The sequence below is a fragment of the Patiria miniata genome, unplaced genomic scaffold (genome assembly GCF_015706575.1).
Source record: "Patiria miniata isolate m_02_andy unplaced genomic scaffold, ASM1570657v1 HiC_scaffold_28, whole genome shotgun sequence".
NCBI classification, from domain to species: domain Eukaryota; kingdom Metazoa; phylum Echinodermata; class Asteroidea; order Valvatida; family Asterinidae; genus Patiria; species Patiria miniata.
Genome location: NW_024037067.1, coordinates 1,916,773 through 1,936,256, shown reverse-complemented (window position 1 = coordinate 1,936,256; position 19,484 = coordinate 1,916,773). Strand labels below are relative to the sequence as shown.

General features: G+C 38.1%; 1 protein-coding gene across 5 annotated transcripts in view; it reads left to right on the top strand.

The window, feature by feature from the left end:
* The window catches only part of LOC119734669 (protein unc-13 homolog D-like), a 42,099-nt gene extending 26,101 nt beyond the window's left edge, over positions 1 to 15,998 (top strand). For 4 of the 5 annotated variants that reach the window (XM_038208190.1, XM_038208192.1, XM_038208189.1 and 1 more), the window contains 14 exons: positions 274 to 397; positions 1,443 to 1,511; positions 1,884 to 1,958; positions 2,094 to 2,195; positions 2,361 to 2,645; positions 3,475 to 3,537; positions 6,554 to 6,633; positions 7,801 to 7,867; positions 8,596 to 8,646; positions 9,859 to 10,014; positions 10,805 to 10,937; positions 11,786 to 11,909; positions 12,315 to 12,517; positions 13,087 to 15,998. In XM_038208190.1, coding sequence (XP_038064118.1) covers positions 274 to 397; positions 1,443 to 1,511; positions 1,884 to 1,958; positions 2,094 to 2,195; positions 2,361 to 2,645; positions 3,475 to 3,537; positions 6,554 to 6,633; positions 7,801 to 7,867; positions 8,596 to 8,646; positions 9,859 to 10,014; positions 10,805 to 10,937; positions 11,786 to 11,909; positions 12,315 to 12,517; positions 13,087 to 13,199 — 1,645 coding nt within the window. In that variant the 3' untranslated portion in view covers positions 13,200 to 15,998. The remainder of the gene's footprint in view (positions 1 to 273; positions 398 to 1,442; positions 1,512 to 1,883; positions 1,959 to 2,093; positions 2,196 to 2,360; positions 2,646 to 3,474; positions 3,538 to 6,553; positions 6,634 to 7,800; positions 7,868 to 8,595; positions 8,647 to 9,858; positions 10,015 to 10,804; positions 10,938 to 11,785; positions 11,910 to 12,314; positions 12,518 to 13,086) is intronic. The other variant, XM_038208191.1, reaches the window with a different exon arrangement.
* The last annotated feature ends 3,486 nt before the right edge of the window (positions 15,999 to 19,484 follow it).

The following is a 19,484-nucleotide window of genomic DNA, read 5'->3' as shown; positions in this document are numbered from 1 at the left end:
ATGCGTATTTATTTATATATGAATGAAGATGGTACTTTTAAAACCAATTCTGCATATTTTAACAATGATATTGATGTTGCCAGTGAATTTGTATCGTATATGTACATATCCTGGGTTTAGCACATCATACCATTAGACCATGATGTAAGGTAAATAGAATAAGTAAATAGAATAAGGTAAATAAGGTAAATAAATAAAGGTAAAAAATAAATAAATAAATAAACAAATAAATAGAAGACAGTTAGCTCAAGACAACCTATTTGTGTCGTGCAGGGACCAGGCAGATCTAGAGATCAAAGGATACCACAAGTTCTTCAAGAAAGCTGTGGAGAAGTGGTTGAATGTATCAAGGAAGAGAGCTGCAGAGAGGATAAAAAAGGCTGTGGAATTGGATCAGGTAGAGATAATATCATTATGGGCTGTGTACATAACAGATAATAAATGAAATGTGAAAATCACTGTAAGCTCAAGGTAGGCCTCCTTGCTGTAGCCTTGAATTCAAGGCTATGTATGTGCTGTATCAGTGTGTGCATATCGCTGGCCATAGCATACCCTGCTCCACATACACGGCAAAACCCCAATCCGTCATCCGTACGAAGCCTGCAGTGCATACTGTACATGCACATGCAGTACCCCACGTGGGACTCCCCAAAGGAGCACAGCCTTGATTAAACTGTAACCTCCAAGTTTTGCGGTTGTGTTCTTGAGAATGAGCTACTTACAATCGAACGTGATCTGATAGACCTTTGATTAGACACACCGTGTTGTTTAAAAACATGGCGTGTGTCGCGTTGCAGCAATGCAACAATCTTTGAACTTTGACGAGATTGGTGTTGAGAAATATACATTATTCATAGGTGGATAATTAACGCATCCATCCACCCCCCCCCCCATTTTTGGAGGACTCCCGTCGAAAAGTAAAGAAACACATAAAACCCAGAAGGTACAGTTTAATCAAGGCTGTGCTCCGATATGACTCCAACATGTACAGTGCAGTACAGTGTATACGCGGATTGCACATGTGACTCTAACACAGTTGCAGTGCATGTATGTGAGTGGTATAGTTTGAGTATGCACTACAGGCTTCGTATGACGGATCAGAGTTTCACGATGTGTGTGAAGGTATGGCCAGCGATGCCTGCCCAATGATACAGCTCAATCTTGCAATGAAGGCTAACTTAAATGCACTACTGTATTGTAGTAAGTGTGCGGACAGAGATTTGGTTGGATTAGCCATGAGCACTGAAATGTCAGCATCAAGCTGTATACCCCTCAGGGAACTGAGATGGTCTGAGGTATGTATTCTGGGCTGGATGAGCTGGAGTAATGTGTCTACTTTTCCTTCTCAGAATCCACAGCAGTTCATCAAAATGTTTTCTTTTGATTTACCAGCCAGTTCTAGACTTTGATAGTGTAGCATTTTGAATTCTCCCCCCCCCCAGGTTGCCTTGGTGGATACGATGGTCAAGCACAGCACATCAGCAGTGGATGTGGCAACATGCTTTGCCCAGGTAATTTGTGCAAAGTTGTTATTTGATTTAACATATACGAAGGGTGTTGGAAAAGACATTAGAAACTGAGTACTTGCAGAGGAAGACGGGCCCAACTCCACCAAACTACTTACTTACTAGTTTGAAATAGTGTTCAAAGTGCTCAAATTGTATACAGTGGTAAGATCCCCAAGAAAAGGCTATTTGGAATGTGGATTCAGGCCTTTCTATGACATAATAATGAGGCCCCTTGGATGGCATTTGGTCTTTCTTCCTATGAGGTACTCACCTGTAATGGATGACTATTATCAATGTTTCTGTCTGGCTTTATGCATCAGTACAGCTAGTATTGGCTTAGTATATTCATGATTTTTTATTGTTTTTCTTCCACAGATTCGTGAGTTTTGGCAGAGACTGGATTGGCCAGACACCGTTGGGAGCTATGTCTTTGTTGCAAAGGTTACCGATGTAAGTTTGATTGTTTTACAGGTTATGAGATTTTATAATTAGATTCTGTACAGTTTTTTGTTTATGTTGTCATGACAATTAATTGTGTTTTGTTTCAATTTACATACTTTTTATCGCTGATTTTTTTTCTTCTAGGATATTTGCCATGGTGCCGTCAGCTATGCCAACATTATTCATGACAAGCTGAGACAGAATGGTTACTATGACGATGAAGGCCAATTTGATGTGACAGACCAGGTAAGTTTGGTAGTCGCCCAGTCTTTGTGCTGAAGCAGTCTTCATTTTTGTAGCTCTTCATTTTTCAAGAGCTTCTAAGTATGGTAATAAGCTAGTTCAATAAACAAACATCTAACTACCAGTTTTTGCCAGTTGCTTATCTTGTTGCTTTTGCTGTGTTTGAAGTTGTGTATTGCCATCAACAACATCGAGCAAGTGCGTCGCTCCCTGGCCATCATGCCTGAGTCATTGGGTTGGCAACGTATCCAGGTTGCCATGGAGATGGAATATGGTGAGATGGCAGGTCGCCAGTGTCAGGATACATTGCAGACCATGATGGCCAGTGCTGATGAAGACATGGTCAATGTGATTGAGCATGTTGTCCAGCGAGTTGGAGAGAGGATGCGACCAGACTTGAGGAGGTTCTTGAGGGCGTTGCTTGCTGCTCATATCCACTCTTGCATTGATGATGTAAGTAAAGATAACTTTCCATGGCATCTCTGTTACATACAACATTTATTATTTCAAAATGTTTATTTTTAAAGATGAGAGTTTAGCTGAACAACAAAAATTGTCTACAGGATTTGAACCTGCAACCTCTGGAAGACAGGACCAGCATTTCACCAAGAAGGACTCTGAAAAATTGGGAGACAACCCACATTCCCACACTGCATGGAATCACCACTGTGGAACCAAATTGAAGCTATTTTTGACAAAGAAAAAGACTCTTTTTCTCTGTTACTGTGGTTGTTGATAAGACTTTACATCATAACCTATTCAGGGGCTCAAGTTTGACAGTTTAGCCTTCCTTCAATAACTGTGCATTACCAATGAGAAGAAACTGTGCTACATAATGGGAGACTTTAATCTTGATCTTACCGAATGTTTTTCCCATCAGCCCACTGAGGATTTTGTGAATACAGTCAGTGCTTGTGGTCTGTGTCTACTGGTCAACAAACCTACCCATCTCACCCCTCACAGCACCAGCCTTACTGATAATATTCTCACTAATAATGACAATGCTACAATTACCACAGGAATACTTAATGCTGATATCTCTGATCATCTTCCTCTCTTTCAGATTACCCCTGATTTTCTTCAACGTCACTATTGCCCACCCAGCACCTACATTGTACACCACCAGGGATGTTAACAATGCTAATCTTCTTGCTTTCAATGCAGATATCAATAGCACTGACTGGAATGAAGTCAATCGTTGTGCTAATGCTGAGACTGCTTATAACACCTTTCTCAGAAAATGTACTGATCTTTATAATTTTCACATTCCCCTTATCACTAGAACACTAGGCAAGGGCAAGAAACATCAGCTATGGATGTCTCAAAGAATCTCCAATTCTTGCAGGTACAAACACAAGCTGTAAGAATGTTATATACGTAACCCCACATCGGCCAATGAACAGAGATGCTTCTGCTTCTGCTTCTGCTTGTAAACTGTACACAACGCCCTGTTGGACTATCTTGGTAGAGTGTTTCGTAATTGTCCTACCCAAATTATACAGGTAGCTAAAATGAATTAATAATCGAGAACACTCGCCGCTAAAAGTAATGACATCAGAAATACATGGCGAGAGATCAAGAACATTCTTGGTAAGAGTAAGCAGAACAACCTTCCAGACTCGTTTGTCTGCGGTCAGCATGTTGTTACCAACCCCTCGGAAATTGCTGATGCTTTCAATTCTTATTTCTCAAACATTGGTTCTTCACTTGCCAGCAAAATCCCATCTACCACTAGAACTTTCACTGATTACCTCTATAATTCTAAGCTTCCTCTTTTTTCCTTGTTCCTACAAAACCTGTTCTGAAATCTCCCAGGTTGCTCATGAATTTAAAAATGCTAGCTGCGGATTTGATGACAGTCACTCTACAGTGGTGAAGTCTGCTATTGCTTTCATCTCTCAACCTTTGGCACACATCTTCAATATTTCTTTTCTCACCAGTTCTGTTCCTTCTCAACTCAAAATAGCTAAAGTGATCCAGTATTCAAAAAGCGTGATCGTCAAGTCATCTCGAACCATCTCCCATCTCTGTTCTTCCTTGCTTCTCCAAAATCCTGGAAAACTCATTTATAAACGTGTCTTTAAATTTCTGCACACTTTTACATTCTTTATGATCATCAGTTTGGCTTCAGAAGTAATCATTCCACAGATATGGCCTTCATCCAACTTGTCGATACTCTTTCTGCTTCTCTTACTGACAGAATGTCCTCTATTGGTGTATTTATTGATCTATCAAAAGCGTTTGATACCATAAATCAAACCATTCTTCTTGCCAAGCTGGAGCATTATAGAATCTGTGGCATCACCCTTCAGTGGTTTGCCTATCACCTCAAGTAACAGGAAACAATTCACTTCAGTCAAACACTGTGACTCCTCACTTCATTCAATTCACCATGGTGTCCCTCAGGGTTTCATAATGGGGCCATTACTCTTTTATATGTTAATGATCTCCACCGGCATCCATAGGCATGCCCCAATAAGCTTCGGCTTTTTAAAACCATGCCTCCATCTTAATATAACTACTTTTTTGTTCTCATGGTGCTTTTACTTTGCTTTTGATGGAAATTAATGTTGGCGGCCATTCAAAATTTTCGATGTTTTTAAATTTAGATTATTGGTCGAAATTTTTTTGACCCACCCACCCACCCCAATTTTTGATCTTAAAATATTGATTTTCCATTCAATAAAAAACATAACGAATGTACAGTTCAGTGACGGCGGAATGCAGCTGCAGTCCGTATATGGTACCTTACCAACAACACGGCCCAAGGGCATTCTCGTGCATAGGGAATCCACCAGGAAACATGCAAAACTAGTCCATTCTAAACGGTAATAATAAGTATCAGCTCGCTCTAAAACAAAAAATAACTTTGCCTTGGCGTAAAGGGGTGTATGACTCCCATTTTTCATTCGTTTTTCTTTTTTTATTCGAAATTTCAGTCGTTTTTGATAGAAAAAAAAATGGAACTCTCAACTTGCGCTTTCCAGACGCGTGGGCACTGCCATTGCACACAGATACCATGCATGCAGGTTGCCTAATTAGTCTTAAACACAAGTAGGTTTATTTTGTTGTCGCGATTCGTAACCGACACTTGTGGCGTGTATTAAGACAAAATGAACCTTGTGTAGTGGTATCCTGCTCCATTTGCACGGCGCACTGATTTTACGCATGCTTTAAGGCTAACTTCACTGGTCCTCATGCATATGGTGCTCCGATTGACATATACACAATACATGGTACATTGTACATGTACCGGATGCATACTGTACCTGAACGGTACGGGCAAAGGCAACCTCGTCCCCAGGGTGTCAAGCAGAACGCGCCCACCACTACCTGCTCTCTCACCCAGGTATTGGATCATTTGCATGTGCAAGATTTTTGAACACGTATGCAAATGAGGAATAGTCTGGTGCCTGCATGTGCGTTACATTAGCGTTTGTTTTTGAATGCGGTGTCTGGGGTAAAAACAGCATCAATTCGTCGCGCCGTGAGTTATATATGAGCAAACTGGAAAGAAAAGGAGTATTATTGAGAAGGCGTGGACGGTTATAATTACAATAATTTTGAAAACACGTAATGCACGTTAGAAATAACAACACCAACTTCACGATATAAATCCATTATTAGCAAATTGCGGTATCGAATCAGGATACAGAAGAAAGTTTGCTATCCAGGGCTTACTATTGGAAACGAGGTTGGAAATAAAGTAAGCACTGGGGACGAGGTTGGGGCAAAGGGTTTACGAATCGGAACGCAGAGAGTTGAATGGGCCTTATTCACGAGCTGGCCATTTTTGTCGTGTTCCCTGAATGTATTTCATTAATTGTTTGCTGTTGAGTGGGATGGCGCTAGACTATTTACGAATTTAAAATTACAAATTTTAAATTATTTATTGCAGCAAACTGGAAGTAATTAGGAATTCACTTGCTTTCATTTCAATTCGCAAGTTCCAAAAATTAAGATTTTACCTCACTTTTCATTCAATATGGCCGACTCATGAATAAGGCCCATTGGCAAGTTGAAAGAGCTTTTATTTTCTATTTTTTTTCTTTTTAATTGAAAAAAGTGAATTTCGATTAACAATAATTTCAATAAATTAATTTGACTCACCCACCCACATTTTCGACCAAAAATCAAAATTTAAAAACATTTTGAATGGCCCCTTATTGAAATTGAATGGAATTGAAAGGTACCCATACAGCTGGAAAGTCAGTTTACGTTGTTCAACCCCAAAGTTTTAATAAGTTAGCGTAGTCATTTTTCCCCTTGTTGTATATCACATGGTGTTTTATCAACAAACCAAAGATCTCTCATTTGCATTACCTTTGTAACTGCTCCTTACTCATCTGTGTGACCTGCAGGCTATAGATCCACTGATGGAGTACCTGGATACCAACATGATCACCTTGCATAACTGCCTCCTCAAGTCCAACTTTGACAGGTAAATCCAATAGTTATCTAAATTCCCCCTCCCTCACATTGTTGGCAAATTTGTTTGAAAGTCCTGACTGCTAATTGTCACAGCTATGCTACTATTAGTCAGGGTGATTGTAAAGTAATGGCAGAATTCTGCTAGATGCACTTCAAAAATCTGCTAAATCACCTATTATTACACAAAATACATTATAAACACTTATACTCACATGCAGATGTTATAAAATTTCCTTAAACAAAAACAAAAGTCATAAAATTTCCTTTAAAAAAAAAAAAAAATTATAAAAAAATGCATGTGTCTAGCCTGGTTTGCAATGGTCTAAAGTACTTTACTGTGTGCTAATGCACGACAGGGAACCTGAATTTGAAGCTTTTTCAAAACTATCTGGTATATTTTTCAAATCTGCCATATTTTTCTGTCAGATCACCAATTTTACAGAGTTCTGCTAGAAATCTGCTGAAAAAAAAATTCACTCTGCTGAATTTTTTGTCAAACTTGTTTTTTTCCGAAAAATTTGTGTCACATTTAGCCGAAATTCGGCCATAACGGTCACCCTGCTATTAGTAGCCAAGTAAATATGACATTTTGCCCTGCGCCCTTCTATTAAATCATTGTTGAGTTACCAAGAATCATTTGTAAGAAAAATGTTTCAAAGAAGGTACTTCTCATTTGCATGAAATTGTTTAAAAATTAATGAATTTTCCTGAATTTAATGAATGCATACAGTATGCTGAAAACAAGAGTGCTATGTACCATAGGGAAATCTTAGTTGAAATTCTGCCTTTCCTGTCCCATAATAGTTCAATTTTGACTTGTAATCACAACTTTTTCAGATAATAGAAGGTAGTTACTTGAAAAGGGTATTCAATTTAAAACAAAACAAAACATATTTTTCAGCACATTACTAAGATTTTTACATTTTCTAAAGAATATTTGAGCAAAATTTTATACTCAGCAATGTTAATTCCTAACTGGTAATTTACAAATTATATTTCAAGAAAATTTAAGTTACAATTTAAATTAAATTATTAATTTTCACAAATAGAACATTTTTAAGAGAAACCGTGAGAAAAAGAGAAAGAGTGATAAGTGAGAAACTTTCAAAAGAAAAACCAGTGTAAATTTCAAATTTAAGTGGAAGGTTAAATTGTTTGAACTCAATTGTCATTTCAGAATACTGCAAGACATTTGGATTGTCTTGGTGGATGAGTTAAGTAAGATCATCAGCAACAAGAACAAGGTCAGACCTTTTGTGACTTTCAACATTGAATATGTGTCCCTAGAAAGAAGACTAATGTTCACAGATCAAAGTTTTTTCCAATTTATGCGGAATTCCATCTTTTTCAAATTTTCTTCCAAAAGTCTGATTTTTCTTCTCAAAATCTGATTTTTAAAGTTAAATTTCATCAAGTTTGTTAAAAACAGCATATGGTGAGTGCAATATTGATCCCTTGTACCAGTTGTCAGTACATAGTTTGTTTGATAGAAACACATATGCAAGCTCTGATTGGAGTATTTTTATGGTAGGGAATTTTTTTAAGTATTTACCTATGTCATGTGTGAAACTATGTAGCTTCTAGGTTGTTGCACATGGAGATCGACTGCAGTAAAATCTACATATAATGTTATTTCTGAATGTGTCAAATTTGGTTTTACAAAGACCACTTGCCTATTTTCGGATTATTTTGTTTCATACGCCAATTAGACTAATTTGATTTTTGAATAACAAGGTTTGGCGAAGACTTCAATTTCTGGTTTAAAACTCAATACTTTGGCAAATGATTTCTGAATTACATCTGCACAGACCCCCAAATCTCAGCTCACTGGACTGTCAATTGCTGATGTAAATGGTGCATTCAAGCAGTGATTGTCAACTCACAAGGTCTATTGGTAGAGTACGTTTAGGCAGTCAGTTTATCTATTAGTATTCTGATATCTCTGATCAGTGAATTATTCTTGTTCTTGCAGGCTTTGCACGGGAAACCACTTCTGTTCTGTAGATTAAATGACACCCTTGATGTAAGTATAGGGACAACAAGTACTTTTGGTTTTATTTTTGGGAATAGTTGTTGTTCTTTGTTTTTACTTTGATTTGGAACCAAGGAGACTGCCATAGGAAATGCCTTTTCCCACTAGACAGAATATCAGGGTGAAACAAGTTACATTTCACACTTGAAATATCATCCCCGCTTCACCACCAAGAAACCCCAGAGATTGCCCTCTCCCCGGGGCGAGGTCAACCCTGCTCAGGACTAAGGTTGAGATTCTCAACCCCTGGGTGATACACTCGTCCTGGGGTGGACGTTATATAGTAGGAAACAAGCTTGCCCTGGGTCCATCATCCGAGTGTTGAAATACATCCAGGCCTGAAGTTTGATGTCATTATGGCAACAATTAATATGAAAAGTGGTATATTGTGCACTATGTGCCCTTTATTTCTGACTTTTTGACTGATGCAAATCTAAGCCAACATAACAGTCGTCCCTATATTATCTTAAAATGTATGGAGGGTTTTACTACTTTCTCTTTATTTGGACCCATAATAGTAAAATATCTCTTGCCTCATTCCCCTTTTCTCTGCATTGGAGAATCCATGCCTATGATAAAAAAAAAATGCACATGTATTGATATGCTTTCCAGAAGTAGGGAGAATATGCTTCAACGTGGTGAGGGTTAATCAGTTGAAGCAGTACACTGCAATAAAGCTAAAATATAAAAACATAACTTGTCCAATGCTAAGGGTTTTAATCACATTTATATTGTTTAAGCAAAAATATTGAGGCGAGTTTGATATTTTCAAATTAATCTGCATTTCGCAATTATAGCTCAGTTTGTTTGTACATTGCATACAAGCTAAACGAGATAAATAATGTATGTGTGAAAAAAAGTATGAAATAATGTGAGGTTGAACTCAAGGTTGAAAAAATCCAAAGCTACCCCAGGGTGGTCCTGGAGTGAGTTCACCCGGGGGTTGATGCTCTAGTATGAAAAGGCCTAAAGATGTCTAGATTGCTAAAGCAAATTACAATGTAAGATGTCACACTAATACTAGTATTAAAAACATGCAGTAAATCCTGCATGGTGTTTGGATTGGCAACTCATGTTTGACAAGCAAACCCTGCTGTCTGCTCAACAAGCTCACATTCCAAACTGCCTCATATTATGTCCATGCATGAATGCATAGCAAACAAAACAACATTCAGCCATTTTGTTATCTTTTTTCCCCTCCAGATCTTGAGTGACTTCTTCTATGCTGACACGAAGGGTTTAGCTCTGCCAACACTACACAATGCTACGTACATGGAGATGAAGAGTTACACAGAAAGCAATATGGCTGACACGCATGAGCTCATTGAGGCATTTTACGGCCAGAAACTTCAAGAAGTTGTGAGTCGCTGTGTTTGTATAGTCAGCTTTGCAGTACTTGTACTCTTTTTTTGCTTTTTGTTAAACTCTTCCCAATACCCATTACCTTTTCATATGAACTCTGCCCATCCAAATGCCAATAGGCCACTCAAATGTGATGTTAGCATAAGAAATTCATTTACATTTATATTGAATGGTGACATGTTATTTAGGTAGACCAAAAATATATCACAGATTCGTCTGTCTGATCTGGCTCATCAAGCTGGCGTTTAGCGTTAGTTTGCTTGTTGTGTAATGACAGAGAATATGTATAGTGTCCCTGAATGGGATGCCAGTGCATCACAGGTTACTCCCCAGCTAATACCCGTACCCATTTATGGGGTGGAAAAGGGGTAAGTGTAGAGAAGTGACTTGCCAAAGGAGAGAACAGACATCCAGTGGCTGGGTGTGAACCCCTGTAACTCTGACCATGAGTCACAAATCCCAGCACTACATGCACTAGGCCAGGTCACACTACCCATAAAGGATAGAGGCCCAACATTCAAAGCTCCAAAATATATATGAAAATCAAGAGCATCTTCACAGTTGTGGCCTTTTTGTCAGTAGATGTACTGTACATGTGTGGTCTATTTTTGACAGCTGCAGTATGTGGGACACGTGTGTACATGCACCTATTTGTTAGTGTAGTTTACAAACCACATATTACTTGTTTTCATGTGACTGTGCACAAACCCCTTCCATCTTCATGTTGGTGCACAGTGTCATTGCATCGAAATGTCTGTCATGATCACTTTCCTTGTTTTCACTGCAGGAAGAGATAATTGAGAGTAACAAAGAGAGTCTACTTGGTACACTGACCGTTAAATGCTACTACAACGATGTCACAAACCATCTGTGCATCATGCTAGTCAATGCTAAGAATATCACGCCTAAGGATAGATCAGGTACAAACTCATCAATATGAGATCTGTGCATGGACAGCTGTGTTGTCTATTAACAGAGCAGCTAGGGCGTTGTCATGGCTCTGCTAACACAATGCTGTGTTTACAATCATCATTCTGTGCTTGCAGAATTTGAAAGAAATTCTACGCTGGCCAAGTGGGTCATGCAATAAATTTAGGATCCAAAGCATAACATTTTTCCTGTCGCTGTTACCTTGGTACTTTGTAATTTGCCATTCAAGTATCATCAAGAATGACTTCAAATGATGTTTTATTTGTTAGGTAGGCAGTTTGCTGTTCAAAATATCTCTTGGAGGATGGATGCATGAAGGAGTGCATCAGAATTATAAAATCATAGATGTCACATGTAACAGGGAAAGGGAAAAATGTGGACCCAAACATTTATAGACAGAGCCAGCTGGCAGAGAATCCTTAGGTACGGAATGTACCCATGTGCACAAGTTGAAATTCTTTGTGCAGAATATTCGGCCATGAAGTTCTATCTGACCAAGCACAGGAGATCTAGTGTGCAAGATTTACCATGTGTAGACACTGTTTCACTTGCATATGGCATTGAACACACATGACTATTTTCAACTTCATGTACACATACCTAGGCCTGTTGCGTCATGAACATAACATTCATGTACATGCAACATTTTCCAACACTTAGCGGTGTCTAGAGCGATATACTCAAACACAGCCAAGAGTGCTCAAACTGTACTCAATTTTTTTTTCCAAGTAAAATCACAAAAACACCTCAGTAAAATGTAATGTCTCTGGGTAATTAATGTCTTTTTATTATGAATCCTCAGTTATGTTTTCTATTTTTTTTTTCTTCCATTTTCCAGGCATGAGTGACCCATATGTCATCCTAGAGCTGCAACCATCATTTGTGTTCCCCAAAAGCTCACCAAGAAAGAGCAAAATTGTCAAGGAAACAGTCCATCCTCTCTTTGATGAAACATTTGAATTGTAAGTTGAATGTTTAATGTTAACATCTTTCTTTCCCCTTTTTTATGAAAATTCTAAAATGTGATACAGTGTTCAAGAAATCTAAGCCAAAATTTGTGAAATTGAAATGGGACAGTTTTTGATGCCAGATTGATTTGTGCCTTGATAGACCTTGTAGAAACACCTATGGATTTTGTGTTGACTTTGTGCTCAACAACGGATGATCCTTTGTGTAAAACTGCCATACGCATGGGTCCATGGCATGGGCTTGTTAGAAAGACTTCAGAAAGGTCTTGCTAGGATCAAAGCATTTTGCTACATGAAGGATCAAAACAACAGACCCAATAGTCACAATTTGTATACACTTTTTGTGTGTGTCATTTTCATGATGATCTGGAGCATTGTCTCAATCTTTATTATCCGCAGCCCTGTCACCAAAGACCAGTGTAAGAACCGAGGTGCCTGCCTCCATTTGATCATGTATGACCATGACGTCATCGGTTCAGATGACTTGGAGGGAGAGACATTTCTATCCCTGCAGGACATTCCAGGAGTCAAGCAGGCATTTGAAAGCAGTTATGCTGCTGTGAAAGCTGTACCACTACCACTAAGGCTACCAGAAAAGAACAGTAAGTTCAACAGTCAGTTTTCCAAGTTTTTATTTTAGCAATAAGTTACACTTGATTTGTTTTGTATGTCAAAAATCAAATTTTATATCTATCTTGCCTTTTACAGAAGTCTGCAAGGTTTTAATCGTCAGCCCCCCAAACATGCTGAACTTTTGTGATTTTAATTGTCAGTTGATTAAAGAAAATTGACTGAGTTTGCAGCATTATTAATGTTGCCACTCAGCAAGAATTGGTTACAAAAATAATAGCATCCTAGAAGTTTGCCAATTATTGAGTTAGAGAAGTCACTTGGTAAAGGTTGTTGTATCACTAAATAATCCCTTGTGGAATTCAAGAGGTATACACGCAAAACTGTTTCACACAAGTTTAATCTTAAAATATTTTGTGAATATTGCAAAAGACTAATTTAGAAACAAGAAATTAAGTTTAAATGTATCATTGAATCAACCCTTTTGTGAAACCTTTGATGTAGAGAGATACATCTAGGTAGCTCAGTTGTTTGAACCCATTGTTTCCAGATTCAGATTGATTATCTAAATCTCCATTACTGTCGCATTTTCCCCCCACAGACAACACTCCATTCCTCCTGAGCACATTGAAGCAGCGCCCAACAGACCGGGTAGCCCAGGAATTTGCCAAGAAGCGAGCACAGCTCCTCAAGAGAGCCAAGGTAGCTCCTTGATGTAGACACATCTAGATCTGCAGCTTGGACATTGGAAGCAATGACCACCTGTCCATTGGTAGTCACATTGACAAGCTGTGGCTGTTGGTTTACTCCTGCCATATGTCCTTATTGTAGTCAACATGTAAGACAGGTTGACAGTTTAGTCTCCCTGTCTACATCTGACCACAGAGCAATGACATTATGTTGTTTGCTATTATGACGTGACTACCTACGGTATTCATGAGGGTCAGCAATCCTTCTATGTGTTCAAAGTCGCCAACCTGTGAGCTATGGACAAAGTCTCTAGATTGATGTGTGCTGTTATGTTCATGCCTTTTCAGAGTTGCCATATTTTTAAATGATTCCCTGATATTGCCGTGGGATTTGTTAAAGAGGTGCCTGCAGAATTAGTTATTTAACTATTGTGTTGGTCAAGACTTAAGATGTGGAGCTAACAGAGCTTAAACAATATCAATCACTTTCGGAATACTTCTTAATTAATTTAAGACACTCTAAGAGAAAAATAAAAAATAAAAAAAGCACTCCAGAGTGCCAATGGAAAACAGTTCTTTGAGAATGAAGTTGGCTTCTGTGGTCAAATGAAAAATAAATAATAAATTGCTCTAAATAAGTGTAAGAGCTTCTATACCTTTTGAGCTGATCATTGATATCATTGGAAAGGTGGGATGGCATTTCCTGTTACTATTGCAAGGTGCATTGCTATTGCAAGGTGCATTGCTATTGCAAGGCAGCGTCCTTGCAAATATGAACCTCAGAGAACATGGGCTTGGGTTCTCAAACCACCAGCCCATTAATATAACAAAACTATTCATTAAATTTGTACAAAATAGTGATATAACTTGCATTTATGTGGATTTACAGTGCTCATTTTGTTACTGGGGCAGAAGCCTCATGCTATAATCAGTTTCATAATCAGTTTGACTTCACACATCTCTGTTTATATTTACATTTTGATACAAAGTTATACACACAATGAATTCAAACAGTTTAGGTGGCAATAAACTGAACCAAGGCTGCAGTATGCATGCACACACCAAGTGCCTTCTGGACCAAAGGCCCAATCGAGTATTGACATTATGGTAAATCACACATGAACCTGTCTGCGGTGGAGGTCAGAGAATTTTTAAAAAGAAATAGCCAAGTTAGGCATTCCTACTGCAAGCTTTGACAGTTTACACATTGGGATGAACACAGTAGATTTAATGTCCACAAGACTGGGGTGGGGGTGGGGGGAGGGGGTATTTTGGTAACGGAATACATGTATGCAGTTCTTTATGCAGTAAAAAAAAAAGAAAATGGCTATTTATTTGCACATAAAATGGAGCATCAAAATTACAGTATATCATTGTGCCGTTCAAACTTTTCGCCGTTATTTAAGAAGAAAGATTTCTTTAATTTTGTTGCTACTTAATTATTTTACATGAACATGGAGGAGTGTTTAGAATGGTCCAATCTTGGTGTTTAGGCATATGATTGACTCCACGCATTAACAGGTGCCTGGCCTTGGTATGTATGAGCAGAAGCCACTGCGCTCACACGGATTCTCCTGGCTAGGGCTCAAAGTACACACTTATATTTTATTCTGAACATGCACAACCCTATGTTATTCTCGCCTGAACGCAAGGTGTACGGCAGCGATGCATTGAAGACTACACTTGACTTTCTCTTCGTAACCATTGAGAAGTGCTTGTACACCGATTCCCAAGGAGAGGTATTGTTTAAGAGGTCAAATGTACCTATCTACTATCTTTCTGACAGGGTTTAAACTGATACGTGAGCAGAATGGTATCTGGCCAATATATTTCCTTTATTTAATCATACCTTGTACTTCATATATTGTTTTCTTATTTGTACCACATAATTTCGAAGTGAAGCAGAAAACGAGATTTTTAATGGAAGCATTTCAAATTCACAGTGTATGAATTTTCCAATGTATATAATCATATAAGCAGCTATTTACGGCAAAGTTAATGTAGCATATACTTTGAGCAAACAGGTTTCCATACAGAGAAGGATTTATAACTAATTTGTATATTTCCCCAAAACTTCTGAAGCTGGTATATTTAATTGGTAGTACCCTGTGGAGTGTGTCATTTAACGATAAGATTTTAAGTTGGTATAGTTTCATCTTGTTTGAGATCTGATGTTTGAAAACGGATCACCATTTCAGCTAGCCTAACATTGATAACACTGTATAGTGTAAAGGTATGGTGGTCTAGTTTAAAGAAGGGAAAATTTAGCAGACGGTAATAACAATGGAAAGACAAAGCCTTTATTTCTTTCAATATTCCAGCATTTTCAAAAGTACTTCGGGAATAATGGTTACCGCATTTCTGGGCTAGCCATTCATAACGTTAATATATTTTTCTTGTTAAACTAGTAAAGATGCACTGTGGAGGATTTATACCTATAACAAAAGGTATGGCCTCTAAATATTTGGTGGGCAGGGTCCTACATAAAACAAAATCGTTATCAGTTTGCCTGATTTTGTTCAAATGATGTGGGGTTACCCTTCTGCAATTTCTGAATTTGGAACCTTCCCAGAAAAGTTTGGAGGATTCACTTCAGAAAGTGTTAAGTATTTACGGACAGCGAATGTGTTGGTGCATTTCGTTGATTAGAATGGATAAAATGAGCCAAGGGAAACAATTTATACGACTGTATATATGATTATTTAGGACTGTAAAATGCTCAAAGCCAAGAGTTAATCAGAAGGATACATTTTCTTTATCAAATAAACTGTATTTAACTGAATGTGGATTGGGAGCAATAAAAGCATTGATTGTTTGTAATTCATTGTTTTTCAGTCTGTCCATTCCTTACGTTCAATGAACGAAATGTCAGATCCCCTTTTACAAAAAAATTAGTGTTTGTGAATAAAGGGCAATATTGACAGCGCTTTCATACGTTTCAAAAGACTTGTTGAAAATGTTCTCCCCATAATAAAGAACGTCCATTGAGTGCCCTCACATTAGCCAGATATGGTAATGAACACCATTTGCAAAACAAAATTGCCGAATGAAGGAATTTATAATAAATCTGAAGCAGGTTATTAAAAAAGTAACCTGTCGCACTTTCAGCTCATACATTAGATTCGAATGTATGAGCTGAAAGTGCGACAGGTTACTTTTTTAATAACCTGCTTCAGATTTATAGGTTTTCCCGGCTATTTTAAAACATTTTCCCTTCGAATTCACCGATTCTTATATTCAATTTCGTCCAGCAACACCGATTTAGTGCATTTTCAATGTTTAATTTCGTCTTTTGTCAGATGATATTAAATTTAGTTCAAACAATGAGCACACGTTTTCGACCCGGTGATTTTGATTTCGTCTCGTCTACGCCGAATCGTGTTATTCAGAAATCAAATTCGTCTAATTGATTTATATTAGACGAAATTGATCTCTGAATGCTGCCTTTCGGCAACAGCTTAGACGAATTTGATCTGTAATGACGAATATTCTCGACCCGGTGACTAAAAAGGGTGACCAAACTTTGAAATTGAAAGGTAAATTACTAAATTGGTTTTGTTAAAAGCATGTGATTTTTTTTCGGACGAAATTGAATGTTAGAGTTGGTGAATCGGAATGGAAAATGTTTTAAAATAGCCGGGAAAACCTATATTATAAATTCCTTCAATCGGCAATTTTGCATAACGTTCCATCCTCTTGGTTCAACCCCAGTTTGTCACTCTAGAGAATACGTTTATTCACGGATAGGCCTAAGTAACCCATTGCCTGAACTTAATTTGGTCAATTTCGGGCAGTATTGGGGGGGGGGGGGTTCTCCAGATTTGGCTCTAACCATCGCGAGGAAATGATGGACAATTCCTCTCGAAAATGTCAGCACATCAGGCGCAATGATTTCACAGGATACTTGATCCTATTATTACTTACATTAAGTTGGATATTTTATGATATTGTAACGGGCGTGAAATTACTAGTTCAAGTACTAAACGACTAGAGACTAGACAAGAATTCTGACTGGAGAGATCGTGTTGTTCTTCAAATAATAACGGTTTTATTGTCTTCCATGAGGCGGAGCGCCAATGTGCATTGCAATCGAACGTTGAGTAACCGAGACAACATGTAGTATCACATTTCATATTAATATGAACAAATTGGGAAGGAAATGAGTATTTTCGAGAAGGCGTGGACGAATAATCGCGAAAACACGTACTGCACGTTGTGAATAACACCACCAAGTACACGACAAAAATCCATTACTAGCCAATTGCCGTATCGAATCAGGATGCTAGGAAGAAAGTTTCCTATCCAGGGTTTACTATTGGAAACTAGGTTGGAAATAAAGTAAGCACTGGGGACGAGGTTGTTTTCAGGGTGATTAGTTAAACTACAACAAACCACATGGGCCAAAAGGAACTTACGTTTACAGTCGGCGCACACTTCATTTTTTTGAAGGGGATTTACAATTATTCGTAACAGTTTTAACTTCCATAATTACTTAAATATTACTCCTTTTATTCAAAGACAGTTGCAAATGTACTAATATTATCTACAATGTTATACTCTTTTTTACTGTAATTTTTAAAATAGGACTGCCAAATCATGTGTCTTCGTAAGCCAGATGGGCTACTATTGGCCCTCGCTATGGAAACGTTATGCATATGCATTGCAGTGGCTGCATATATGAATATTCGCTTGAAAACGTCTTAGTCAAGTCGTTAGACACAGACTGACCATGCCGCGCGGTAGTACATGTACATGACTTTTGCATGAATGGTTGTAGCGCTCACGTTGCACGAACGGCGGTGGTATGCGGATTTTGGCGCTGATCGGTGACGGACATAAACCACTATAGTCTAACGACTTGTCATCAAGTCTACAATAATCATAGCGTCTTGGCCTAGAAAGCGTGGATGAATTAAACTTGTATAAGTCATTTCATTTAACAGTATATTCTACCATTAGTTTATGCCCTATTATCAATACGTGGTCAACTGTACTGGCATTAATTCTTCTCATTGAAATACGAGTTATTAACTTTAAACATATTTCTGAAAGGAACCTGTATTTTATCAGAGTAAAGAATAAAGTGTGATAACTGGAAATAAATCATGACTTGCATTTTCGTTAGAATATTTTGGAATGTTTGCAAATGGTGTCCATTACCTTTAAGGATGAGTTTGTGGGTGGTTTTGATTTTGATTTTTTTTTTTTAATTTGCAGTCACGTGGTTGCTAAGGGCGATTTCTAAAGGTTACGTAACACTTCATTTTGAATGAAACTACACATGTTCAAGTTGGCAGGCGAAATCTTTGAAAATTTATTTCTCCCGTTTGGAAGACCGTATCTTCATGCAACTTTCAGGGTTTACTTCCCTCATAATGATCCAAGTATGTGCTAACAATCGTTGTGATGTGTTCATTACTTTTCGTTAAAATCGGAAAAATAGGCTTGGCTACGTACACTTTTGAAAGTTGGTAGACTAGCGTTTGCAATATCTGTCAATCTTTTCAAGACTCACAAATATTAATAAGGTTCCTATGCATTATGGTATATGCAGTATAAATTTGGAGAAAAGCCTCCTTCACGAGTTATTAATTGATAAATATCACCCTTTTTGCCGACTTCTATTGGTCGATACCGGGACCCGCGCCAAGACACGCCGAGTGACGCTAATGAATATGCCAATCTACCATACTCGGTCAACAGGTATAGCGCCTACGGTGCTTTGCTGAACATACAATGCACATTTTGGCGTTGTGTCACCAGAAAATCCACGTCGAAATTTCCACGGAGATGGTTCTTGATGGTATATTAGTGTTTGCAACAACAGATTAAGCTGAAATTCGGAATATTCTTAGATGATATAAATGTTGAACTACTCGTGAAATAACAACTTGGAGAGATTCCTAGAAATTGAGGTTAAAACATGCATTTGGGGAAGTTTTCGAAAGATTTCTTCCAGACTTGAAGGTCAGCTTTACCAGTAACCAGTATTGACGTTTCGGCATCGATGACCGAGATACATGAAGTTTAGAATGTCGTCTTCTGTTAGAATTTATTATTTCAATCATACAGAGCATATTTTCTGAGAAACACAACAAAGGCCATGTTCTTTGGGGTGCATGGATTTCACTGCTCTATTATAGCGTCTAAGTACGTAATCGGATTAGCTTTGCCTAACAACGCCAAAAGCTTTGCCCTAGCAACCACATGACTGTTTGACGCAATCATTAAGACTCGGTCATTATGACATCATGAAATTTACGGAGTTTGCATGACGACATGCGCACAGTTAGCGCGCTCAGCAAAAAGC